At 41.9% G+C, this 23479-nt stretch overlaps 1 protein-coding gene and 1 non-coding gene across 8 annotated transcripts in view; both read left to right on the plus strand.

Moving 5' to 3' along the window:
* Window positions 1-23479, plus strand: part of TULP4 (TUB like protein 4) — a 237767-nt gene that overhangs the window by 173616 nt on the left and 40672 nt on the right. For 5 of the 7 annotated variants that reach the window (XM_064598283.1, XM_064598282.1, XM_064598288.1 and 2 more), the window contains exon 6: window positions 21667-21868. In XM_064598283.1, coding sequence (XP_064454353.1) covers window positions 21667-21868 — 202 coding nt within the window. The remainder of the gene's footprint in view (window positions 1-21666; window positions 21869-23479) is intronic. The other 2 variants (XM_064598284.1, XM_064598287.1) reach the window with 1 other exon arrangement.
* Window positions 200-306, plus strand: LOC123838052 (U6 spliceosomal RNA). Its single transcript, XR_006789391.1, has one exon. It is a non-coding gene; the product is annotated as a U6 spliceosomal RNA (small nuclear RNA).

Consider the following 23479-nt stretch of genomic DNA (forward strand, 5'->3'; position numbering starts at 1 on the left):
GTGTGGCGCATGCATAGTTTGGGTGCCTGAACCATTTGGATTTATTTTATTTATTTATTTATTTTTTTAAAGATTTTATATTTGGATTTATTTTAAGGGGATCTCGAGGCATCGAAGCTGTGTACACTTCAGGGAGGTCAGCAATACCCGTTGTCACTCATAGCGCAGCCCCCAGATCAGATGCTGTGTGGTTCATCCAGTGCTCACTTTGGCAGCACATACACTAAAACTGGAATGATACAGAGAAGCTTAGCTGGGCCTCTGCGCAAGGATGACACACAAATGCCATATGGTTCATCCAGGCCTCGCAGCTTCCTCCCTCTCCCTGACTCAGGGATCCTTTTCAGGGATCTCAGTCCTCGCCTGTTGGCCTTTCCTTCTAGTTGCTTCTGCTTTCTCCTCGGGCAGACCTGTCTCTTTTCCCGAGGCCTCCAGGGCTGTGGGGCTTTTTCCTCACGTGAAGCCTGTTCTCCAAGAAGCCTGGGGCTTCACATTGCCCCACCCAGCCCCCCACCCCCACTCTGACTGAGGCGTCTGTGACCCCAGGCTGCATATCCAGGCTCATGCTTTCTGGACAGTGCTCTCCCCCAAAGCCAGTCCCTCTTCCAGCCTTGTCTTGCCTCTTCCCTGTACTGTCCTTCATACCCTGCTCCTGGAAGCCTTCCCAGCTGCCGCCTTAGCCCACACATCCACCTCGGGCTCCCGTGCTCGTTCCTCGTTCTCACCTGGTCCACTTGTCTAGGGCTCCGGTGTTGGGCATTTCCCCTTTTTTCTCTCCTTGGGGTGATTTCTCCCACTGTCAGAGCCTGTCAGCTCCCACCTGAGCGTGCAGGCTCCCCAGGCTGCGAGCTGCGTGAGCCATCGGCCCCTCTTGTCCCTCACGCTGAGCACCCGCTCTCTGGACCCTGCTCAAATCCAGCTGGGTCCCAGCTTAGCTTGTCAGTCTTCCTCCCTGCCCCCTCCTCTGTTACTGATCACTTGCACCCAACCTGGGAATTCCACTGGACTTGCCCTCTTCCTTGTCTTCACCCTCCACTTAGTCACCAACGCCTGGTGATTCCGCTTCTTAAATCTTTTTGTGTCAGCGATTGTTTATTTATATTTAAATGCTAAAGATGGTGACATTCAGACCAGCTTAAAGGCAAGTGTTTCAACTCACACACACCTTGCATTCTATAACAGGGCTGCTGGACTTGGCGACTTGTAAGTTCTTCCCATCTTCATCTTTGCTCCCTGGCTGGTTCCTTCTTTTTGTCAGTGGCCACTTCTGCCACCCTGGGCTGCCCTTTCCTGGTTCCTGAACAGTGAGGGAATGAGTGATTTTTCCAGCCTTTGAAGTTATTTAAAGATCTCCCTTTGCCTGCAGCCGTGGCTTGCAAACTGTGTTCTTCACAGAATTCTGTGGAGCTGCCTTCCTAGGGCAGGGGATGGAGTGAGCTTCAGGGAGGAGGGGGCCTGGAGCACCCAGACCAGATCCCCGGGCAACTCCACTTCTGTTTTAGATACGAAATGGGGATTATGTCTTACATTTTGTTTTTGAGGGAAAATCTATAAGATAAACATATGAGTCTGGTCTCTCTAACTTTCTATTTATTTTTACTGTTTATTAAATTTAAAAGCAGTAGTTTTTAAAAGTCAAATAGTACTACTAGGCTTATAATGAAAAATATAAAAAACAAACAAAATACCGGCACCTTTTCATTCCCTGTGCTATCCCTCCCACTCCCTGATCCCCGCTCCCCGAGGCAGCCACTTGTAACTCTTTGTGTTTCTCTCCATATTTCTGAAAGATGGGCATGTTCTGTCAGATCTTGATGTTTTGGACTCAGGTGTTCTCTACTAACTTACTGCCTGGAAAATGAGAAGCTGGCTTTCTTGGAATGCCCCTTTCCATACCCAGCCTCCCAGCGTGCTCCCGTCTCCACGGTTAGTCATTCTGTGCTCAAAGTGCGATTCACAGACGACGGGCACACAAAACCAGGGTTGCATTGTCTGCCTTGTGCACTGTTGGCTTTGCCCACAGTTAGTAATGTTGCCTTACTTATTGCTTAGTTGTCTGTATACCAATCACAGATTAATTCCTACACCCCCCCCCCCCAAATATTAGGAATCTCCTCCGAATGTGTTCCTCCACTTGGGACTTGGTTTTCTGGTGCTGTCCCTCCTGGGGCCCTCAGCTCCCTGCCCCAGCAACACACTTGGCTCCCTGTGCCGTGGTTCCCTTCTCTCCCCTTGTGTGGGTGCCCCTATTTCTGCGATCACCTTTATTTCATGGTCTGGTGGAACCCTCATCATGGTGGAACATGTCTTCCAGGTGTTGGAAATTTCAAGACAGTTGTATGTTTAGCTGGGACACCATGACCCCTTTGCAACCCGTCCTTTCAGGTCTTTGGTATTTTCTTTTCCCTTTCTGGAAATCTTATTACTTAGATGTTGCCCCTCTAGATTGATGATCTGATTTTAATATCTTTTCTCTCCCAGTTGCTTTGCTTTGCTTGCTTATCCCATTTTCTGGGCAATATCCTGAGCTATATCCTCCCAAGTTTTCTTTGACTTTTAAAAAATTAACGCTATTTTTAATTTTTAAGAGTTCTTTTCTGTTTTCTGATTGTTCTTTTTTTAAAAAAACAACGTCATATTCATGGAGGATGAAACAACATGAAGATACTGATTGGAGGTTTTGAAGTATCTTGCTGTATTCTTCATTGTCTTTCTCCTTCACATTCTTTGTGGCTTTGTTTTGGCTTCTTTCATATTAGATGGTTTTCTCAAATGTCTGGTTGTCACTGGTCATCTGCTCGTATTTAAGAGGTGGAGACTAAAAAATGATCTGGACACTAGGCAGTGGTGGTCCTCTTAAATGATGGGCTCCGCTGTGGGGCGACCACTGGACTTGTCCTTCCACATGTCCCTCACCTGGTGACTGAGGTGGGCTCGTTTCCGGCACCGAGTTGCCGAGCTTTCCCTATAGGCCCCTGAGCTGTGTCTGTGTCCTGCCCCCGCCCCAGGCTTCTGTTCAGTCCCTCCAGAGGGTCAGACAGATGCACGCCTCCTATCTGTGTGCACGGGAGAGGATGTGTAGAGGTTTGCCCGTTCTCTTTCAGGGCTTCCACCCAATCCTCCTGTCTTCTCCCAGCCCCATGTCCATTTTCGGGAAGGTCTTTGGCTTCTGTGGCATAAACCAACTTACTCCTGGTCTTCCTTGCTGTAGGTCTGGGCTTCAGTTTGCTCAGGTCTCTTTGGTCATTTAGCATGCATCCATCTGCTGTCCAGTTTCTAGATGTTGGCTTCTCTGTCTGCTGACCTCCTCTCTCCAGTTCTCTGTTAGAGTTTCACGCACATTACTGTTAACTGAGGGTTTGGGAAGGTGTCCAGGCCATCATATGACTCCCCATAACTTTCTAGCCTCCTCTCTGGCCCCCACTACCCTCCACACTAGCTACAGTGGACTGGTTTGATTTCCTAAATTCATATTGCTCTCCTGCCTTTGCACATGCTGTTCCTCTTGCCCTTGTCCCTTGTCTGTCCAGGGAAGTTCCACCTGTCCTTGAAAACTCAACCCAAACATCACCGTCCGCTGCCTTGCTCCCCTCCCCACCCAGGCAGAGTAACCGTTGGTCTGGCTCACTGGCTCTAGTGTTCCAGGAGCTCCTCCTGTGTACCAAGAGCACATTTTGTAACATTTTCCACATTATGTTGTAACTGGTGGTTGCGTGTTTTCTTCCTTACCATATGTGAGGGCAGGCATCACGCCTCATTCTTCCCTGTAGCCGGGACTCCTCAGGGCAGGAGTAGAGGCATGCAGTGAGTGAGGGAAGAATGCTTTCCCTGGAAGTGCCAGCTTCCCTCCTCTCTGTGCCTAGGGATGATTAAGTCCATGGCCTCGCCTAAAGAACTGCCATATTCCCTGCCCATCCCCAAGTACCCCCCCACACACACACACGAGAGGAATCTCACACACACACACACACACACACACACACGCACGCACACAAGAGGAATTCCTGGTTTACCCCACATCCCTGCCCTGGGAGGACCCAGCGTTAGTTTTTCATTCATTCTGTTTTATACAGAAAATACTATTTTATGCAGAAAAGTCTAAATTGGGGGATTTTTCACATCTGCCAGTATTGGCGTGGAGATTTCATTGGTTATGACTGATTAGATTCAGGTATTTTTTGTTTTGTTTTTCATTTTTCAGGCTATATGGTTATCACTCCTTTAGAAAGCAGTTTGAATGGGGATCCTAATGTCTGAATTCTTTCTACTCAAATCCAAAAGCAGTTTCTGAATGTGAATCATTGTCAGTTTAATCCTAACCCATGGTATAGAAAATCCAGCTCAGTGAGAATTATTAGATATTAGGATACCCTGCCAAGAAAATACACGTGATCTCCTTGGATGAAAGCCTTTGCAAGATGACATGTTCCTGTTTCCTGGCATGGTGCCCCCGCCATGTTGCCTGAGGACAGCAGGATAGAATTGATAACATCTTCACAGACCACCTGCCCTAAGACTTGTTTTCACCTTTTCTTCCTGCGTCATATCTGTCCTCTCTTTACCTCTCTCCGTGTCTTCTTTGCTCTGTAGAAATGACCATTTTTATTTATCCTGAGCCAACAGACTTTTTTTGTGTTACAATTCTGAAATTCTCCTCTTTATCCAGTGTGCCTATGACACATATTCATGATGAACATCCTGGATTTACATTTAGGAAGTTTATAGCCACAAGAAGGAAACGTTAAGCCTCATTTCCTTTAATGAGGACACAAGTCAGTATTTTTTAAAAAATCATAAAGGCAAATGCTTGTTGTTTATCAATTTTGGAAGTATTTATAGTTACTTCATAGAGTTATCCAGGTGATGAAAGATACAAACCATGATTAAATTATATAGCAGAGATTGTGTGTGAGGATCATGAACTTAAAAAAATATATCAAGAGCACAATCCCATACAATAAAGGAAAGAGAACCAGAGCTTTAAAAATACATTTTCTTCTCCAAAGTATGTACAGACGGTCCCCATCTTATGATGGTTTGACTTATGATACTTTAACATAATAATGGTGCAAAGGCGGTATGCATTTAGTAGGAACCATTATTCAAATTTTGAATTTCGAATTTTAATCTTCTCCCGGGCTAGCATGGCACTCTCTCGATGCTGGGCAGGAGCTACAGCTCCCAGTCCACTGTGGAATCATGAGGGTAAGCAACCAATACCCTGATGGCCCTTCTGCACCCATACAACCATTCTGGCTTTCCCTTTCAGTATAATATTGAATAAATTACATGAGAGATTCAACACTTTATTGTAAAATAAGCTTTGTGTTAGATGATTTTGCTCAACTGTAGGGTAAACATTCTGAGCACGTTTAAGGTAGAACATCATAGGCTAAGCTGTGATGTCAGTAGGTTAGGTGTATTATATGCATTTTCAGCTTAGGGTATTTTCAACTTACGGTGAGTTTATTGGGAGGTAACCCTATCATAAGTCAAGGAAGATCAGTAAGGCACAGTCTATAAGGGAAAATGATGATTTCAACAGATACATACTGTACCTGACCTTCAATTAATTACAATAAGTAGCCAGCGGTTTCTCCTTTGGAATGTTCTGTTAGGAAAAAGATATTTGTCACATAGTTGGAGTATTTTAATTATTTGCGCAGGTGTTCATAGTCCTAATGAAATACAGGTATACTTATATATAGTAGATTTTAACTGAGGTTAACTGAGGTGAACTGAGTGTAGGTGAACTGAGTTTTTGGAATTGTGATTATATTTTAATATCCACATAAAGAAATCTTCCCTATTTAAGAATATTCAGGGGGTGGCTGGGTGGCTCCGTGGGTTAAGCGTCTGCCTTCGGCTCAGGTCGTAATCTCAAGTTCCTGGGATCGAGCCCTGCATCTCCCTCTCCCTCTGCTGCTCCCCCTGCTTGTGCTGTCTCGCTCACCCTCTCTCTTTCTCAAATAAATAAATAAAATCTTAAAAAAAAAAAATTTTAAAAGAATATTCAGTAGAAATTGCCCTTGCTTAGAAGGTGGTGGTTTGGTGTGAAATGAGAATTCTTCACCTAATACATTTTTTGGCTAAATGTCCAGACTTAGTTTTCCAGGACGAGAGGTAATATTTGTTTATAAACACTAAAACTCTTTTTAAAAGGAGGTCTTGGGGCACCTGGGTGGCACAGTTGGTTAAGCATCTGACTCTTGGTTTCAGCTCTGGTCATGATCTCGGGATCGTGATATCAAGCCCCATGTCAGGCTCCACACTTGGCAGGGAGTCTGCTGGAGATAATTTCTCTCTGCGCCTCCCCCAGCTCGGGCTCTCTCTCTCTCAAGTAAATAAATAAATCTTAAAAAAAAAAAAAAAAAAAGGAGGTCTTAGGTAATTAAATAGACCTAATACTTTCTTAGGCACTTTAAACCATGATTTCAAATTAAGTAGAAGTCTGGGTCAGTACATCTTAAACAGCCCCAAGATAAGAGTTTCCGATTTTCAGGTTTGGCACCTGCAGATGTGAGTGGGGCTACATCTTCTCCTCTAGCCTCTGTTCTAGTTTATTATTGTTTTATTGTTTTCGTATTCTTTGACCTAGGAAGAGGGAAGGTGTATTCTTTTTGCTTTTGGATTCAAAGTGTAGGTCCCAAGCCTCTTCTCTGATCTGATAGGTGGCATTCACTGATGTGATTGGTGACCCTGAGTCCCACAGTATTTGTCCACCACCTTTAAATCCTGCTGGTGCTGGGATGGGGACAGCAAGGAGAAACATCACTGAAAGTACCTGTCGTACTCTGCGGCATTTATGAAAGGAATGCTGTTTTTATGTACATACCTTGCAAAAAATAGGACATTTATTTCCCATTTGGAGTGGAGCAGAGTCAGGACTTGAGTGGTTAATGGAGCAAGGTCATTAAAAGAGGGATTTCAGTGCAAGCTTTTTAATTCATTTCGTTCAAAGAATTTAAAAACTAAAAATTTTACATTGTTTCTATACAGTATCTTTTCAGAGATACTACTTGCTGAAAAAGAGACTGTCATAGATACTAATATACACTTAAGGCTTTAACACATTAATCAGTTACAAACAGTAATTATTCAGTTACTTTTTAAGTATAAGGTTATGATTGAAGTACCAACATAGAACTCAAGGAGATTTGCTAACTCTCCAGAAGTATTCTAAGTGATAAATAATTCTGGAGGGTTTTCTAATTAGGTAATTTTTATTTATTTTTTTTTTTTAAAGATTTTATTTACTTCAGAGAGAGAATGAGAGAGAGCATGAGAGGGAAGAGGGTCAGAGGGAGAAGCAGACTCCCCGCTGAGCAGGGAGCCCGATGCGGGACTCCATCCAGGGACTCCAGGATCATGACCTGAGCCGAAGGCAGTCGCTTAACTAACTGAGCCACCCAGGTGCCCTAATTAGGTAATTTTTAAACTGTGATTATTAAACCAGTAGTATATAAAAAATAAATAGAATAAAGAACTCACTCATTTTGCCACATTTGCCTTTTTATCCCTTTATTCTTTTTTTTTTAATTTGCTATACTTAAAGTAAATCCCCAGTAGCATGGCTTACTTCATTGTAAACCTCCTCAGAACGTGGCATTTCCTTCCGTAACCTCAGGGCTGTGCTCACACCGCCTGTTTACTTTGAAGAAGGCTCTTTGTCAGATTGAAGTAAATAACTTGTCTAGTACTTGGATTAGCCCATGGCTGTAAAGGAGGACATCTGTTGCATCAGAGGAGACCGGGTATTCATTCTGAAGTTTCTCTTTGTCTTGCACTATCACCTAGGAAACGGCTTATAAAAGAAACTTTAAAAAGTCATGTAAATCTTTGTTTCTCGGCTAAAAAAAGTGATGTTGCCACCACAGTTTTATAAATGAAAAGTAAATGGCTGGTATTTGACTAACACGTAATGACTACGTCATAGATGAGGGCAACTCTTTGACAGAATAAAAGTCAAACTTACCAAAACCAAATTAAAAAGAATCACAGTATATTATTTGCAAGGAGTTTTTTATTCACCCTAAGAAAATACTTCCCTTTGCTGGCCCATTAAGTGCTGATGTTTGGAGTGACTCTGCCGACTGCCCCTCGTCCTCCACCTGGTCCTTTAAGGTAGTAATTATAAGTGCTCTATCAGTTTTAGCTTCACTGGACAGACTTGAAAGCCATTGTGCTCAACACAGCAAGAAAGAAACGTGGAGATCTCTCTCACATAAGCTCCTTTACTTAAATTATTTATCATTTTTAATACCCACCAACTCAATAGAATGACACCTCAATGATCCATTCCTCTGCTGAAGACCCTCAATCATGAGTGAAGTGTAAGTAGGTTAAAGGACCTATGGAGTAGAGCTCCTATCTAGCAGTTTGTGGGAATAACTTTGAAATTAGATTTAGTTGGAAACCATTGGAAAGAGTGATTTTCTTCCTTGCCTCCCCATTAGATTTTTTTCATGACTTTTCAGTAGAGTGTGTACTGCAAAAGGGAAGCCCATTTTATTTTAAGCCCTAAACGGAACATATATAGGAATGGTTTTTGCCAAAATAAGCAGGGAGGATGTGAATAACAAAGAAAATAATGGAAACATACTTAGGAAGAGAAGTCAGGAGATGGCCTCCCACCCTTCACAGCTATCTTTCTGCAACTATTGACACTGTTTAGGTTTTTTAGATGTTTCTTTTTGTGATTCTGGAAGTTCTGTTGAGCTTTTCATAGGAGAAAATAGATTTCTTTAGCAAAAGCAGGTGCAGCTACTATGTTTATACTTTTTTGGTCAATGCTATTTTGGTTGACTGACAATGGTAATTAAGATGTTTAAAAATTAAATTGCTCTTTGTTATCTCTGGACTCAGATCATTGATGAATCACTATATAGAACACTCAGTATAGATAAATTATAAAATACATTAAATTAAGAAAATCTTTCTTGAAATTTATATTGAACAGTTTAAGAATGAAAGATGGAGGGACACCTGGGTGGCTCAGTCAGTTAAGCTTCACTGGACAGACTTGAAAGCCATTGTGCTCAACACAGCAAGAAAGAAACGTGGAGATCTCTCTCACATAAGCTCCTTTACTTAAATTATTTAGCCTTCAGCTCAGGTCATGATCCGGAGGTCCTGGGATCGAGTCCCGAATCAGGCTCCTTGCTCAGCGGGGAGCCTGCTTCTCCCTCTGCCTGCCACTCCCCCTGCTTGTGCACTCTCTCTCTGACAAATAAATAAAATCTTTAAAAAAAAAAGAATGAAAGATGGGAAGCAATTATTCATACAAATGGATTATTAAGTATGTCTTCTAAAAGAGTATGTTGGGCAGGAGCAGCATCAGTAAGGTGGCTGAGTAGCAAGTCTTGGACCCTCCTTCCCCCAACAAACACACCAAATCAACAATACACAGACCAATTCCCTTTGTGAGGAATCCAGAAACTAGTTGATTGAAAGGCTCCTGTACCCCAGGTGAATGTGAAACCAGCCACATCAAAGCTGGTAGGAAAATTCAAGATACCCTCTTTCCATAATGACTACCCCTGGCAAAGTGCAATGTGATCGAGAGAAAACCCCCAGCCCCAGCTTCTCCCCAGGAAGAAAAGGAAAAACTGAATCATATGTCTAACATTCTGATTTTTTCTGGGTGTGGCTGAAGGACTGGCTTCTGTCTCACTTATCTCAAAGGGCTAGCAGGATGGCTGGGAGCCACTGAGAACTAAGATAGTGGTTTGAATTAGTGTGGCAGTACTCAACAATAGTCCCTCCCCCTGGCCCAATGCAGAGTGAGCAAGAGAAGAAAATAACGACAAAAGGACTACAAGACTGGCATAAAACAATTAACAAGATGGCAATAGTAAGTTCTTTCCTATCAATAATTACTTTAAATTAAACAGATTAAACTCCCCAGTAAAAAGACATGGAGTAGTTGGGTGGATTAACAAAACACAAGGTCTAACCATATGTTGCCTACAGGATACTCTTTAGGTTTAAGGTCAGATGTATGCTAAAAGTAAAAGGATGGAAAAAGATAACTCCGTGCAAATGTTAGCCAAAAGAGAGCAGGGGTGACTGTATTTATATCAGACAAAATAGACTCTAGGTCAGAAACTGTGACAAGAGACAAAGAAAGACATTATATAATGGAAAAAAGGTCAGTTCACCTGGAAGATAGAGCAATTATATATGCATGTAACATCAGAAGACCTAAATATATGAAACACTAAATACATAAAGCAAACACTGATAGAACCGAAAGGAAAAATGAACAGCAATATATATAGTAATGGTAGGAGACTTCACTATTCCACTTTCAAAACTGGCCAGACAGAAAATCCGTAAAGAAGCAGTGGACTTTAACAACACTATGAATCAAGTGGGCCTAACAGATGTATATAGAACATTTCACCCAACAGAAGCAGAGTATACTTTCTTCTGAAGCACATAAGAAACATTCTCCAGGATAGTTCATGTGTTGGGTCACAAAACGAGTCTTAACAAATTTAAGAAAATTGAAATTACATGAAGTATCCTTTCCAGTCACAGTGGAATAAAACGAAATGAATAGTAGAAGTAATACTGGAAAATTCACAAATACGTGGAAATTTAAGAATACACCCTTGATTAACCAAATGGGCCAGTGAAGAAATCAAAAGGGAAATTAGAAAATACCTTGAAACTAATGAAAATGAAAACACAACATGCTGAAACTTACGGGATGTAGCAAAAGTTGTACAAAGAGGGAAATTTATAGTAATAAATATTGACAGTGAAAAGAGAAAGATCTCAAACAATCTCACTTTACACCTCAAGGAACTAGAAAAAGAACAAACTTAGCCCAAGTTAGCAGAAGGAAGGAAATACTAAGATTTAGAGCAAAAATAAAATGAAATGGAAAATAGAAAAACAATAGAAAAAAAAATGAAACTAAGAGTTGATTTTTTTAAAAGATCAACAAAATTGACAAAACTTTAAGTAAAAAAAGATGACTCAAGTAAAATCAGGAATGAAAAAGGGGCCTGGCTGGCTCAGTCAGTAGAATATACGACTCTTGATCTCTGGGTTTTAAGTTCAAGCCCCACAATGGGTGTAGAGATTGCTTAAAAATAAAATCTAAAAAAAAAAAAAAAAGAAACGCAAGAGGGGATATTGCAACTAATGTCACAGAAATAAAAAGGATCATTAGAGATTACTATGAACAATTCCATGCCAACAAATTGGATAACATAGAGGACATGTATAAATTCCTAGAAACATACAACTTACCAAGACTGAATCATGAAGAAATAGAAAATCTGAGCAGACCTGTAACTAGCAACAAGATTGAAAGAGTAATCAAAAACCTCACAAGAAAGAAAATGCCAGGACCAGATGGCTTAATTGGTGAATTCTGCCAAACATTTAAAGAATTAACACCATTCTTTCGCTCTCTCTTCCAAAAACTTGAAGAGCAGGGAACACTTCCAAACTTATTTTAAGTGGCTAGCATTACCCTGATACCAAAGCTTGACAGAGACACTGTAAGAAAAGAAAATTACAGACCAATATCCCTTATGAATGTAGATGCAAAAATCTTCAACAAAATACTCGTAAACTGAATTAAGCAGCAAGTTAAAAGGATTATATACATTAATCAAGTGGGATTTATTCCTGGTAGACAAGGATGTTCAACATACGAAAATCAACTAATGTGATACACCATATTAACAGAATATAGGATAAGAATCACATGATCCCCCCAAAGATGCAGAAAAAACATTTGACAAAATTCAGCACCCTTGCATTAAAAAAAAAAAAAAAAATCTAAACAAACTCGGAATAGAAGGAAATTACTTCAACCTAATAAAGGCCATATATCAAGGTCCCACAGCTAATATCATGCTGTAACAGTGAAAAACTGAAAGTTTTAGCTCTGGGATCAGGAACAAGACAAGGATGACCATTCTCTCCATCTCTATTCAACATAGTACTGGGAATTTTACAGCAATTAGGCAAGAAAAGAAAAAAAGACGTTCAAATAAGAAAGGAAAAAGTAAAACTATCTGTTTACAAATGATATGATCTTAGAGGTAGAAAACCCTGAAGAGTACACACACACACACACACACACACACACAAAACCTGTTAGAATAAACAAATTCAGTATGGGCGCCTGGGTGGCTTGGTTGTTAAGCGTCTGCCTTCGGCTCCGGTCATGATCCCAGGGTCCTGGGATGGAGCCCCACATCAGGCTCCCTGCTCAGTGGGAAGCCTGTTTCTCCCTCTCCCACTCCCCCTGTTTGTGTTCCCTCTCTCGCTGTCTCTCTCTCTCTGACAAAATAAATAAATAAAATCTTTAGAAAAAAAGAATAACCAAATTCAGTAAAGTCGCAAGATACAAAATCAATATACAAAAATCAGTTGCATTTTTATATACTAGCATTGAACTGTCTGAAAAGTAGAAAACAATCCCTGTGTGCAATAGCATTATAAATGAATAAATTTAACCAAGGAGGTGAAAGACTTGTACACTGAAAACTAAACAGTAATGAAAGAAATTAAAGAAGACACAAATAAATGGGAAATATTCAGTCCATGTTCAGGACTGAAGACTTAATATTGTTAAAATGTCCATACTACCTGAAGCGATCTACAGATTCAGTGCATATCAGAATCCCAGTGGCATTTCTTACAGAGATGGAAAAAACAATCCTAAAATTCAAAAGGAATCACAAAGAACCTAGAATAGCCAAAACAGTTTTGAGAAGAACAAAGCTGGAGGAATCCCACTTCCCGATTTCAGAATACATGACTGAGCTACATCAATAAAACAGTGTGGTACTGGCATAAATGCAAGCATAGAGACCAGTGGAGCAGAATAGAGAGCCCAGAAATGAACCAATGCATATACGGTCAACTGTCTTCCAACAAGGCTGCCAAGAATATACAATAAGGAAATGATAGTCTCGTCAACATATGGCTCTGGGATGACTATATTCATATGCAAAAGAATGAAATTGGACCCTTGTCTTACAGCGTATACAACACTCTACTCAGAATGGATTAAAGACTTGAAACTGTAAAACTCCTAGAAGAAGCATTGGGAAACTTCATGTTGTTGGTGTTGGCAACGATTTTTTGGTTATGACACCAAAAACATAGACAACAAAAGCAAAATTATTCAAGTGGGATTACATCAAACTAAAAAGTTTCTGCACAGCATAGAAAACAATTAACAGAACAAAAAGGCAACCTGTAGAATAGGAGAAAATATTTGCAAACTGTGTATGTGATAAGCTGTTAATATCCAAACTATATAAGGAGCTCCTTCAATTAAGAAGCAAAATAAATAAATAAATAAATAAAAATAGCCAGATTAAGAATGGAAAAGGACTTGAATAGAAATTTCTCCAAACAAGTAGATGAAAGATGCTTAACATCTCTAATCATCAGGGAGATGCAAATCAAAACCACAGTCAGATATCATTTCACACCTGTTAAGAGTGCTATTGTCAAAAAAAGAAAAGACAAAAGAACAAACAAATGTTGTCTAGGATGTAGAGAAATCAGAACTCTTTATACTGTTGGTGGATTGTAAAATGTTGTAGCTGTGAAAAACAGTATGGAGGTTCCTCAAAAAATGAAAAATTGAACTACCCATGTGATGCAATAATCCCAAAATTCTTTTGGGTATTTTTCCAAAAGAGTTGAAAGCAGGTCTTGGAGAGATATTTGCACAACCATGTTCATTGCAGCATTATTCACAGTAGCCAAGATGGGGAAACAACCTAAATATCCATCAGTGAACGAAAGGATAAAGAAAATGTGAGATATATATATATATATATATGTATATCACACCACATATACATACATACACACAATGGAATATTATTCCTCCTTAAGAAGGAAGGTTGAATAATACTTGGATAAGCCTTGAGAACATTATGTTAAGTGAATATTCCAGTCACTGAAGGCCAAATACTGCATGATCTCACTTAAATGAGGTATCTAAAATAGTCAAACTCCTAGAAGCAGAGAGTAGAATGATGGTTGCCTAGGGCTGGGGGAGGGGAAAACAAGAAGTTGCTGTTCAATGGGGATAAAGTTTTAGTTACGCAAGATGATTAAGTTGTAGAGATTTGCTAGATAACATTGAGCCTGTACTTAACAATACTGTATGGTACACTTAAAAACTTAACAGTATAGATCTGTTAAGTTTTCTTACCACCATAATATATTGAGGGTCTAAATTTATTTTGAAGTCAGTTTCTTGTTCATTTAGTATTATATTTTCTTCATAAGCCTTTATTAATACCATGGCATGATGGTGGCTGTGGTTTGATGCAGAGCCCCTGTATGAGCGCCAGTGTTTGTTCGGATGGCTGAACTACAAAATTAAGTTTCCCAGGGTTCCCTGTAGCATTCCTGAACCACAGATGCATTGTTGCTCTTGTCAGCCCTCCCCTTGACATTGAATATATCCTTGTGTCATGTTGAGGAGACGTGACGTGTGCTGCTACCAGTGGCATTCTCTTGATTAAATTCTAGGCAGGCCCCACTGAGCCCTCTTCTTGACTAGGCCTCAACCTTGGCCTATAAAACTGGATTCTTGGGGCGCCTGGGTGGCTCAGTCAGTTAAGCCTCTGCCTTCGGCTCAGGTCATGATCCCGGGGTCCTGGGATCGAGCCCCGCATCGGGCTCCCTGCTCGGCTGGGAGTCTGCTTCTCCCTCTCCCCCTGCCTGCCGCTCCCCCTGCTTGTGCTCTCTCTATCTCTGTCAAATAAATAAATAAATAAAATGTTAAAAAAATAAATAAAACTGGATTCTCATCATAAATGATTTCATACGCACGCGCGCGCGCGCACACACACACACACAGCCTAAGAGGCTTGAACACTAGCACAGTTTCTGTCAACGCAAGCTGTGTTGCTAAAGATGACGACTCCAGCCCCCTTAATTTCTTGCGTGGGAAAACTCGAGGCTGCCAAAAGAATCTCCTCTTTGTTCCAGACAGCACCTGACAGTAGTGCCCCTGTAACCCGTCTCTGTGGGTGTGTAGGACCCTAACTTCAACAAGCACCAGTTAGCAAGCCCAGATGGCCCAATCACAGGGACAAAGCCCGCCTTCCATTTCTTATATTTCTCCTTCTGACTCTGCTCAGCAGCACCCCCTGCCGGCCCCCATCATTCCTTTAAAATGCCCAGGCACCTCCGTACAGATGGAAGTTGAGTTCGGTTCATGCTGGACTCTGTTCCTTATGGCTGTGGTTCCTACTGGTTAAAATCTGTTCTTAGCTCCTTAGTTTCTGCTTTTATCTTTGACACCAGTCACAGGTGCTGATAGGTCGGCTCCCATCACTGTGTACTCTGTGTACAAAAGCTGCTGGTGAGCCAGAGACTTTACTCTCCTCAGAGTCATTTCGGAAGTCATTTCATCTTAGCCCTTTTGTTGAAGAAGTTTGTTAGTAGCCACAGGAAGAAATTACTATTTTCAAATACTGAGAAATATATTTAGATATATTTTTAAAACTTGGAGCATTTTAAAACAGGAAAGGATCTGAGAGCCCATTTAATAAAACTTTTTTAGCTGACAGAGGAGACCAACACTCAGGGAGGTAAATGATGGATTCAAAGTTACATAAGTAGTTAGGAATTAAAATAGAACCAGATACCTGGCCAGCTGACTCCCAGTACCGAGTCCTTTGCAAACAAAAAGATGTTTCCCCCAGCAGAGTCAGACTGTCCATCCAATCAGGCTAAGCAGATTCCAGTGTCACTTAGCATCTCCTTCCCAAATTAAAGGTACATATTTACCCCCAAGGACCATGTGTGGTGAGTGCCTGTGCTGGGCATTTTCACCCTACTCCAAAGATCTGATACAGAGCTGTATTCCTAGAACATTTTTCTCTACCTCATTCAGTGCATACTTAAATATATATGTTTATGTATTTATATATGTATATATATATATATAGTGCATACTTAAATATATATATTTTTATATATATTTTAAGATTTCTGTTTACTTGAGAGAGAGCACAAGTGGGACGAGGGGCAGAGGGAGAAAAAGGCTCTTCGCTGAGCAGGGAGCCCAATGTGGGGCTCAACCCTGGGACTCTGGGATCATGACCCAAGCCAAAGCCAGACGCCTAACTGACAGAGCCACCCAGGCACCCCTTAAATATATATTTTAATAGTATATTCACGTGGTTTAAAATTGTAAATGTTCAAAAGGGTATATGATGAAAATCCCCTTTCCTCCACTATCCCCGGGCCACCCAGTTCTGTTCCCCAGAGGTAATGGCATCTCCAGTTACTATGTATTCTTCTAGAGATATCATAGTTAAATGTGTGTTTTAATTAGTCTTAGACCATTTCCCTCCACTCCCAGAAACCATGTGTGGGCATCTTAGAAGGGCGAATAAATTTAAAAATGGAGTCTGAAAGATATGGGGAAGAATGTTCTAGCAACAGCAGTTGTTTAACATTAAAATTGATGCCTGAGGCAGAGTATTTCCTTCTCTGAAACTCTTTGAACAGGATAGTATGTCATCTTTATGAGGCAGTTTTTAAGTGGTTATTCTGCAGTGAAGCAATGAAATGACCAAAATTACATGTTTAGCCCAAAGATACAAATTTTTTATTGTATTTTTGGTGAGATTTCTTTCCCATATTTATCAGAATAAGTCCTAAAAAGTCCGTTTTAGAAATGATTGTTGGGGTGCCTGGGTGGCTCAGTCAGTTGAGCACCCAACTCTTGATTTCAGCTCAGGTTGTGGTATCAGGGTTGTGAGATCGAGCCCGGCATCCGGCTCTGCACTGGGCATGGACCCTACTTGCCCCTCCCTCCCCCAACTCTCTCCCTCTTCCCCCTTTAAAAAAAAAAAGAGAAAGAAATGATTGTTAGAGTCAACTGTGAAATTACATTTCATCCTTTTTATTTAAACCAGGAAATATTCTGTTAATCAGTTGAGGAATTCTGTCATTTACAACAGTCTGGTTTCAGTGACTCTATTTCTTTAGTTTCAAAATACTCAAATCTGGCCTTGAAGCATTTGAAAGCTAGTGCTCTGAAACTCCAACAGGGAGGTCTTTCAAAAATAAAGTTTTACTTCAGTAGCATCTCTGAACAGAAGATTCCTTCTAAAGGGCAAAGGGACATCATGGTTTGTCGCTTCATTCCTCTCTCCACTGTGGCACATTTAGACATTTGCCACCAGTGGGGCTGAGATTACTAGTAGGAGCGTGTAATCACTTTGTTATCCGCTCCCCTAGCTTATTCACAAAAGCAAAATACATGGACAAAAAGGTCAACTCCTTCTGGAACTAGTTCCAATGGCTGCTAGTTAAATTCTACGACAAAAGAGGTGAGCATTTATAGTTAGGAATTAAAATAAAACCAGATACCTGGCCAGCTGACTCCCAGTACCGAGTCCTTTGCAAACAAAAAGATGTTTCCCCCAACATGTATTTTTATAGTTGAAATTTCCTAATGTGGTCTTTATTCAAAAATGTAGATGAATACCGGTCTCCAAAAATAAAAGTACTGATGAGATATTATCACCAGTTCCAAAAGTAAATCTTCTGAATGATTTTACATCTTGTTCTTACCACCTTTGGCTCGTGGCTTGGTTCATTTTAAATTACTGGTAATAATTGTGTTATATTTTTAAGTAATTACATCTAAAAATAGTTTAGAATGGAGTACACTGATATTAAACACTGCCTGCAATGAGGGACAACCATTGAATGGGTATGGCCTGAGGGCCAGCAGGTTTCTACCAGCCTGTTTGGTTCTTGGTGTAGACATGACAGAGGGAGTATTGTCCCGGCCCCTACATGAAGCCTGCAATCCAACAGAGAAAACAGCAGGAAAAATATGAGACAGAAATTTACTTCATCCATTACTGAAAGTAGTTTGGAGGCCAGTTTTATGGGAGGATTTGAGCATTGTTTTATAATTTAAAGAAGAAAGGAAAGAAGTTTTTGCTTCATTTGTAGGAAGACTTTGGGCACAAATTCATTTACCAATAGTCCCTGAGGATCTGCCTGTGACAGGCAGCATGTGAGAATTTGGGGTGCAGACCTGCCCTTGAGAAGCTCACGGTTTAATGGGAAAGTCAGGAGTGCGAAAACAGAGCAAAGTTGAGAGTACTGAGGGGCCATGTCTAAAGTGAGATTAATTCCGTGTGGTGGGTCCCCAAAGCCTTCACATGTGATGTCTGAGCCCCTGTTCTATATCAGACATTGTACTAGACATTGGAGATAAAACACAAGTCACAGTCTTTGCTTTGTTGTAAGAGGACCTGGCTGTGTGTGTGTGTGTGTGTGTGTGTGTGTAGATTGGGGAAAGAATGAAGTCATGTATTTCATCTGGGACATGTTGGTTCTGAAGGGCCTTTGGCAATTCAGGCGTAGGTGGCAGGTAGGAAATACCAGATGTGGGAGCCTGGAGCGTAGGGAAGAGGCCTGAGCAGGGACTCAGCCCTGAATAGGGCCTTGGGGCCATGGACACAACTGTAATCTCCTAGAGAGGGAAGACAGCCTAGGGCCAAGCTGGGAAGGAGCCAGCACCAGCTTATCTAGAGCTCCAGAATGAGGGAGTAGAAGCAGAGACTGATGCATGTGCCTATTTGTGTATTCATGATTATTAGACTTTTCTGTCTTGTTCTTTTAACGTCCTTTGCTCACATAAGCTTTGTCTCATTGGAAGAGATTAGGCATGAAAAGAACTAGAAATAGAGGAGATTTTTTAAAATCTGATTTCGTGTTGTATCGGTGTTCTTCAGTTATCTGTGAAGTACCTGTCCCCAAACAAAGTAACTTCTTCCATCATTGCTTGACAACTAGACTGTTAGTGCTGCTTTTCCCCCTCTCTCTGATCTTAATAATGCATTAACTTCCCAGGAGAGCAGTAGTTGGGATTGATTCATGGTGGAGAATTTGGGGGCTGGCTTTAGTGTAATGTTGAACACTGATGCCTCACTAAATCAGCCATCCTTTACCCAGAAATTTGATGTCTGTTCTATTGTCTGGTATCTGTTCTTCTCTAAAATGGAAAAATGTGAGCATTACTCAAAAGATTCTTCCATGCAGAGGCATTTCCTCCCTCCCTTCACAAATACTTACTGCCGTGTGTCATCTACTATGGCAGGCCCTGGGGAGACAGTAGTGAGCAGAGCACACATAGGCCATGTCCTGAAAAGCTTATAGCCTAGCACAGCAGTCAGACAGAAATCATATAATGGCACAGTAAAGTGTGAGAACAGTGATGATTGTACCAGTGGAAGACGATAGGGTGATGTGACCTTGTAACGGGGGGCTTGGGAACTTGTTTGGGATTGATACAGATGATTAATTGTGAGTACTTGTGAAGCATAACTGTTGGCCGTGGCCTGCTAATGAGCTGTCTTTGTTACAGCAGTCATAAATGATAAAATAACCCCCCCACCCAGCACCAAGGTACATGGCCTCTCTTCAGAACAGACTGGAGCAGTGAAGGAGAATGTGGAAAGGGGGACAAAAACAGTCTGCTTCTTGGGGACATCACCCATGACATTGGCCTTACAGTGAGGCTCCCACATGTCTTTTTCTTTTGAAATATATAAATTAGGGGCGCCAAGGGGGGCTCAGTCGGTGAAGCGTCTGTCTTTGGCTCAGGTCATGATCTCAGGGTCCTGGGATCGAGTCCCGAGTCAGGCCTCCTGCTCAGTGGGGAGTCTGCTTCTCCCTGCCCCCACCCCTTTCTCAAATAAATAAATAAAATCTTTTAAAAAAAGAAATATATAAATTGTACATTTCAGTTAAAATGATGAGAACTCCTGTTCCATCTTTATCACCACTGAAAACTGCCTGGCAAGCTCATTCAGTGCCTCCTTGTCCAGGGCTTCAGCAGGCCTGACCCAACTCTGGTGCCCCCGTCCCTCTGTGTCTGTGCCTCATGAAGTCTTCGAAGACATGCCTGCCGGTACTTACTTTCTCCATCGGCAGCCAAAGATTCAGCGTCTTCTAAAAGGTTTCATTGTGTTCCTAGTAGTTTGTGTGTTTCTTCTTTAAGCTGAGTGCAGTAATAGATTCCTCACTGCCCCTAGAGAAAACCAATTTAGCCTTTTTCTTTTTTTTTTTTTTTAGTTTTCAGTCATTAAAATGTAGACATGTTTAAAGGAATATTTGATGGACAGTCAATTCTAAAACAGCTCTGTAAATTCTGTGAGCTTTTTACTACTTAAATGAAATATATCTTCCCTTGCAGTCGATCTATCTTAATCATCAGGATTCATGTCCTAAAATGCCTTTCGATGGTCACCGACTTTACTTCATTTAACAATAACTACTAAGTGCCCTATGTACCCAAAGCTGTTAGGTACCAGGGGGACAGCTGTGGACAGTCTTTGCCCCCAGAGCTTAATGTCAAAATCTTAACAGCAAAAAGAGGCAAGGACCTAACAAGCCCTAAATAACTTTCCCTTTGTGTAAATCCTAGTCTTTGCAGTAAGATAGCCTGGTGGCCTGACCACTTAATGGCCTTGTCAGCTGCCCTAACTTCTCAAGTTGTTTCTGCATCTGTAGAATGGAATTTGCATGCTTCTCACAGTCATTGCTGATGGATGCACAGATCTCAGTAAACACAAAAGATGTAAAGTTTTAAATGCCAACAGATGCAGAAACTACAGAGCCCACCACACAAAGCAGAAGAGAACATGGTATATTCCCCCACAGAGGTCCCACTTTCCATTGGCCCCAAGGTTCCCCTTGGTGTCATCCATGGATGAGCCAGCTAGAAGACACAGCTCCTGTCCGGGGCTTCTAGCAGCCGTGAGATGCTCCTCTGCTGCCCTGGCTGGCGGGGTGCGGGGGGATTGACCCTTCCTCTGCCCTGCCTGTGCTTTAACTCTGACCATGTATTTACCTGCACCCCCAGCACGTTCCTGAGTGTGTGCTCCAGGGCCAGGTGAAGTGAGGGGGGCAGCCCTCCACACACCCAGGTGTCAGCCCATCTGAGCTCTGTATCTACAGTGCTGGTACTTAACTCCCAGGATTATTTTGACAATACATGAGGTAAAGCTCTTAGTACGGTGCTTAGCACGAAGTAAGCACTCAATGAATGTGTTAATACTATTAGTACATTATAACATTAATTATTAACGAATACATTAATACCAATATTATTCTTAGATAAAGAGAACATGAGACAAACTATTTCAGGAGCATCTTCTTTCCAAGTGTGGTTAGATAACCTGCTTATATAACCAAATATATTTTCTCTTTTGTCAAACATACAGCTGAAGTTTTCCTTCTAAATTTGAGAAATTCTTAACCTTTGCTGCTGCTTTTTTTTTCCAAGAAAAAGAAGTGTCATCTTCTTAACCCTTGTTTTCCAACCAAAAAACCCAAACATGCAAACAAAAACAACCCACAAAAAGTGAGGCAGTGATTTTGCTGGTATTATTTGTAAATATCCATACAGCATAACAAATGTGTTTATTTTGCCATTAGTCACATTTCAGTATTAGAGGACTAAAATTCTTGCAATAATAGCCAGCTAAGTTTCTGGTACATAATGCTTTGGTATCCCCTCAGCTACTTAACTGCTCTGTTTTTTTAGTCCGAAATACATTTTGTCCTTCTAAACAAATTGCGGTGACAAGGTTTGCCAGAAACCTCAGCCCCTTCTCCTCGTCTGTCAAGGGTCCTGGTCCTTGCTTGCAGGTGCTGTTTGGCACGGCTGATGGGCAGGTGATCGTCATGGACTGCCACGGCAGGATGCTGGCCCACGTCCTCCTGCACGAGTCCGACGGCATCCTCAGCATGTCCTGGAACTACCCTGCCTTCCTGGTGGAGGACAGCAGTGAGAGCGACACCGACTCGGACGACTACTCTCCACCCCAAGGTAGCCAGCAGGAAGAGAGGGGTGACGTACACACAGCACGCTGACTTACTGGGAAGGGCTCTGGAGATGCACAAGGCAGGATGGCAGACCATCTGGGGCTTGACTCGGCTGTCTTCCTTCTGCCTTCCCTTTTCTCAGGATCACTGCTCAGGTTGATGAAGCTCCATTGGCTTCGGTTTCGCTAGACATGAAATGACCCTTTCCGTGTCCCTAGGGTGTTGTGGGGCTTGGATGCTTAGCAAGAATAAAGAGAGCTGGAGATGAGGAATACTGTGCTATTACTATAACTTAATCTGTGGTGTTCCAAATCCCTAATGTCATTAAAGCCCGTAGCTTTAGTTGTGTGAGAAAAGGATTAGTTCTGCCGGTAATGCAGGCCAGTAGCTGGGCTGCCATCCGTGCCCTGTCTTTATTTTGGGTGAAAACTTCCTGTTCCCAGCTCAGAAGAACCGGTCTTCCCCACCCATAAGCCTCACAGTGGTGTTAGATTAGATCCATTGGCATCCAGTTTTTTAACATTTGAAAAGGCAGGGAAAGGCTCTTGGTGGGGGTAATTTCAGACTCCAGCCGCCTTTGCCTTTGCATGTCTTTTATCCCTCAGATGTTTAAGAGACCCCCCCACCCACCCACAACCACCACAGACACACATCCACACAAAAGCAGAAGCCTTTAATGGCCACGGCGGCCATCACCGACAACAGCATTCAGCACTGGCCTGCTCGGGGCTTTGGCTCTTCCCTAGTACTCCATCCCTCTTTTTGTTAAAGGGAAATATATTATGAAATATTGGCAGATAAGACGTGGCCAGACTGCTACAGGACATCCACCCTCAGCCTGGACAGCTGCGTCCACGCTGTTCACCAAGCACCCTTAATGGGCTGGACGGTTTCTCCCCTTTCCTGGGACTATGGGCATGTTCATCCTGTGAAGGGCTGGTCTAGAGAATATTCTTTAATTTTGTCCCCCAACAGCATCTGCCTCCATTGGTACTTGGAGTGCTCTCATTTTGTCTTCTCCTGTCCCAGACGTGATATAATACATGATGCTTCCCAGAGACAGACACATACTCATTCAGTCATTTGTTTAAGGAGAAGATGATGTTTGCACAGGGAAGAAACTTTAGATGGGCGGTGGTGTTTCAGGATGGGTGGGGCTTGGGGAGATGGCAGAGAGAGTACTTCCATTTGAGACCCTTTCCTAGTAGGACCCTAGCCCTGAGTGAAGTATTGACCATTTCTCCAGCCTCATAGGAATAAAGTCAGTGTCTTACAATATTGGATACTTTTCAGCATACTTTTAAAACAGAACTTGACTAGATTGAATGCAGGCTTACTCAGCCCCATGTATTATGGGAAGAAACAAGATCCAGAGACCAGGTTTATAAAGCAGGTTCAGAATAAGTCCAAGAACAGAATTTAGTCCCTGGCTGCTACTCTAACATGAGCCATGGGGCAGTTTGGAGCATGACTGGGATTTGCCTTTCACATAGAAAAGGGTTTTTCTTGGTGGCCCAGGGAAGTTGAGCATCTTAAAGTGAAGCAAAGGAAAGTAACATCTGAGGATCCTCCACAGGCTCACAACCCGAGTTGGGGGTGAGCGTGTGGATGTCAG

The sequence above is a fragment of the Mirounga angustirostris genome, unplaced genomic scaffold, assembly GCF_029215605.1.
Source record: "Mirounga angustirostris isolate CCGP_5_RB_7025 unplaced genomic scaffold, mMirAng1.0.hap1 SCAF_8, whole genome shotgun sequence".
NCBI classification, from domain to species: Eukaryota; Metazoa; Chordata; class Mammalia; order Carnivora; family Phocidae; genus Mirounga; species Mirounga angustirostris.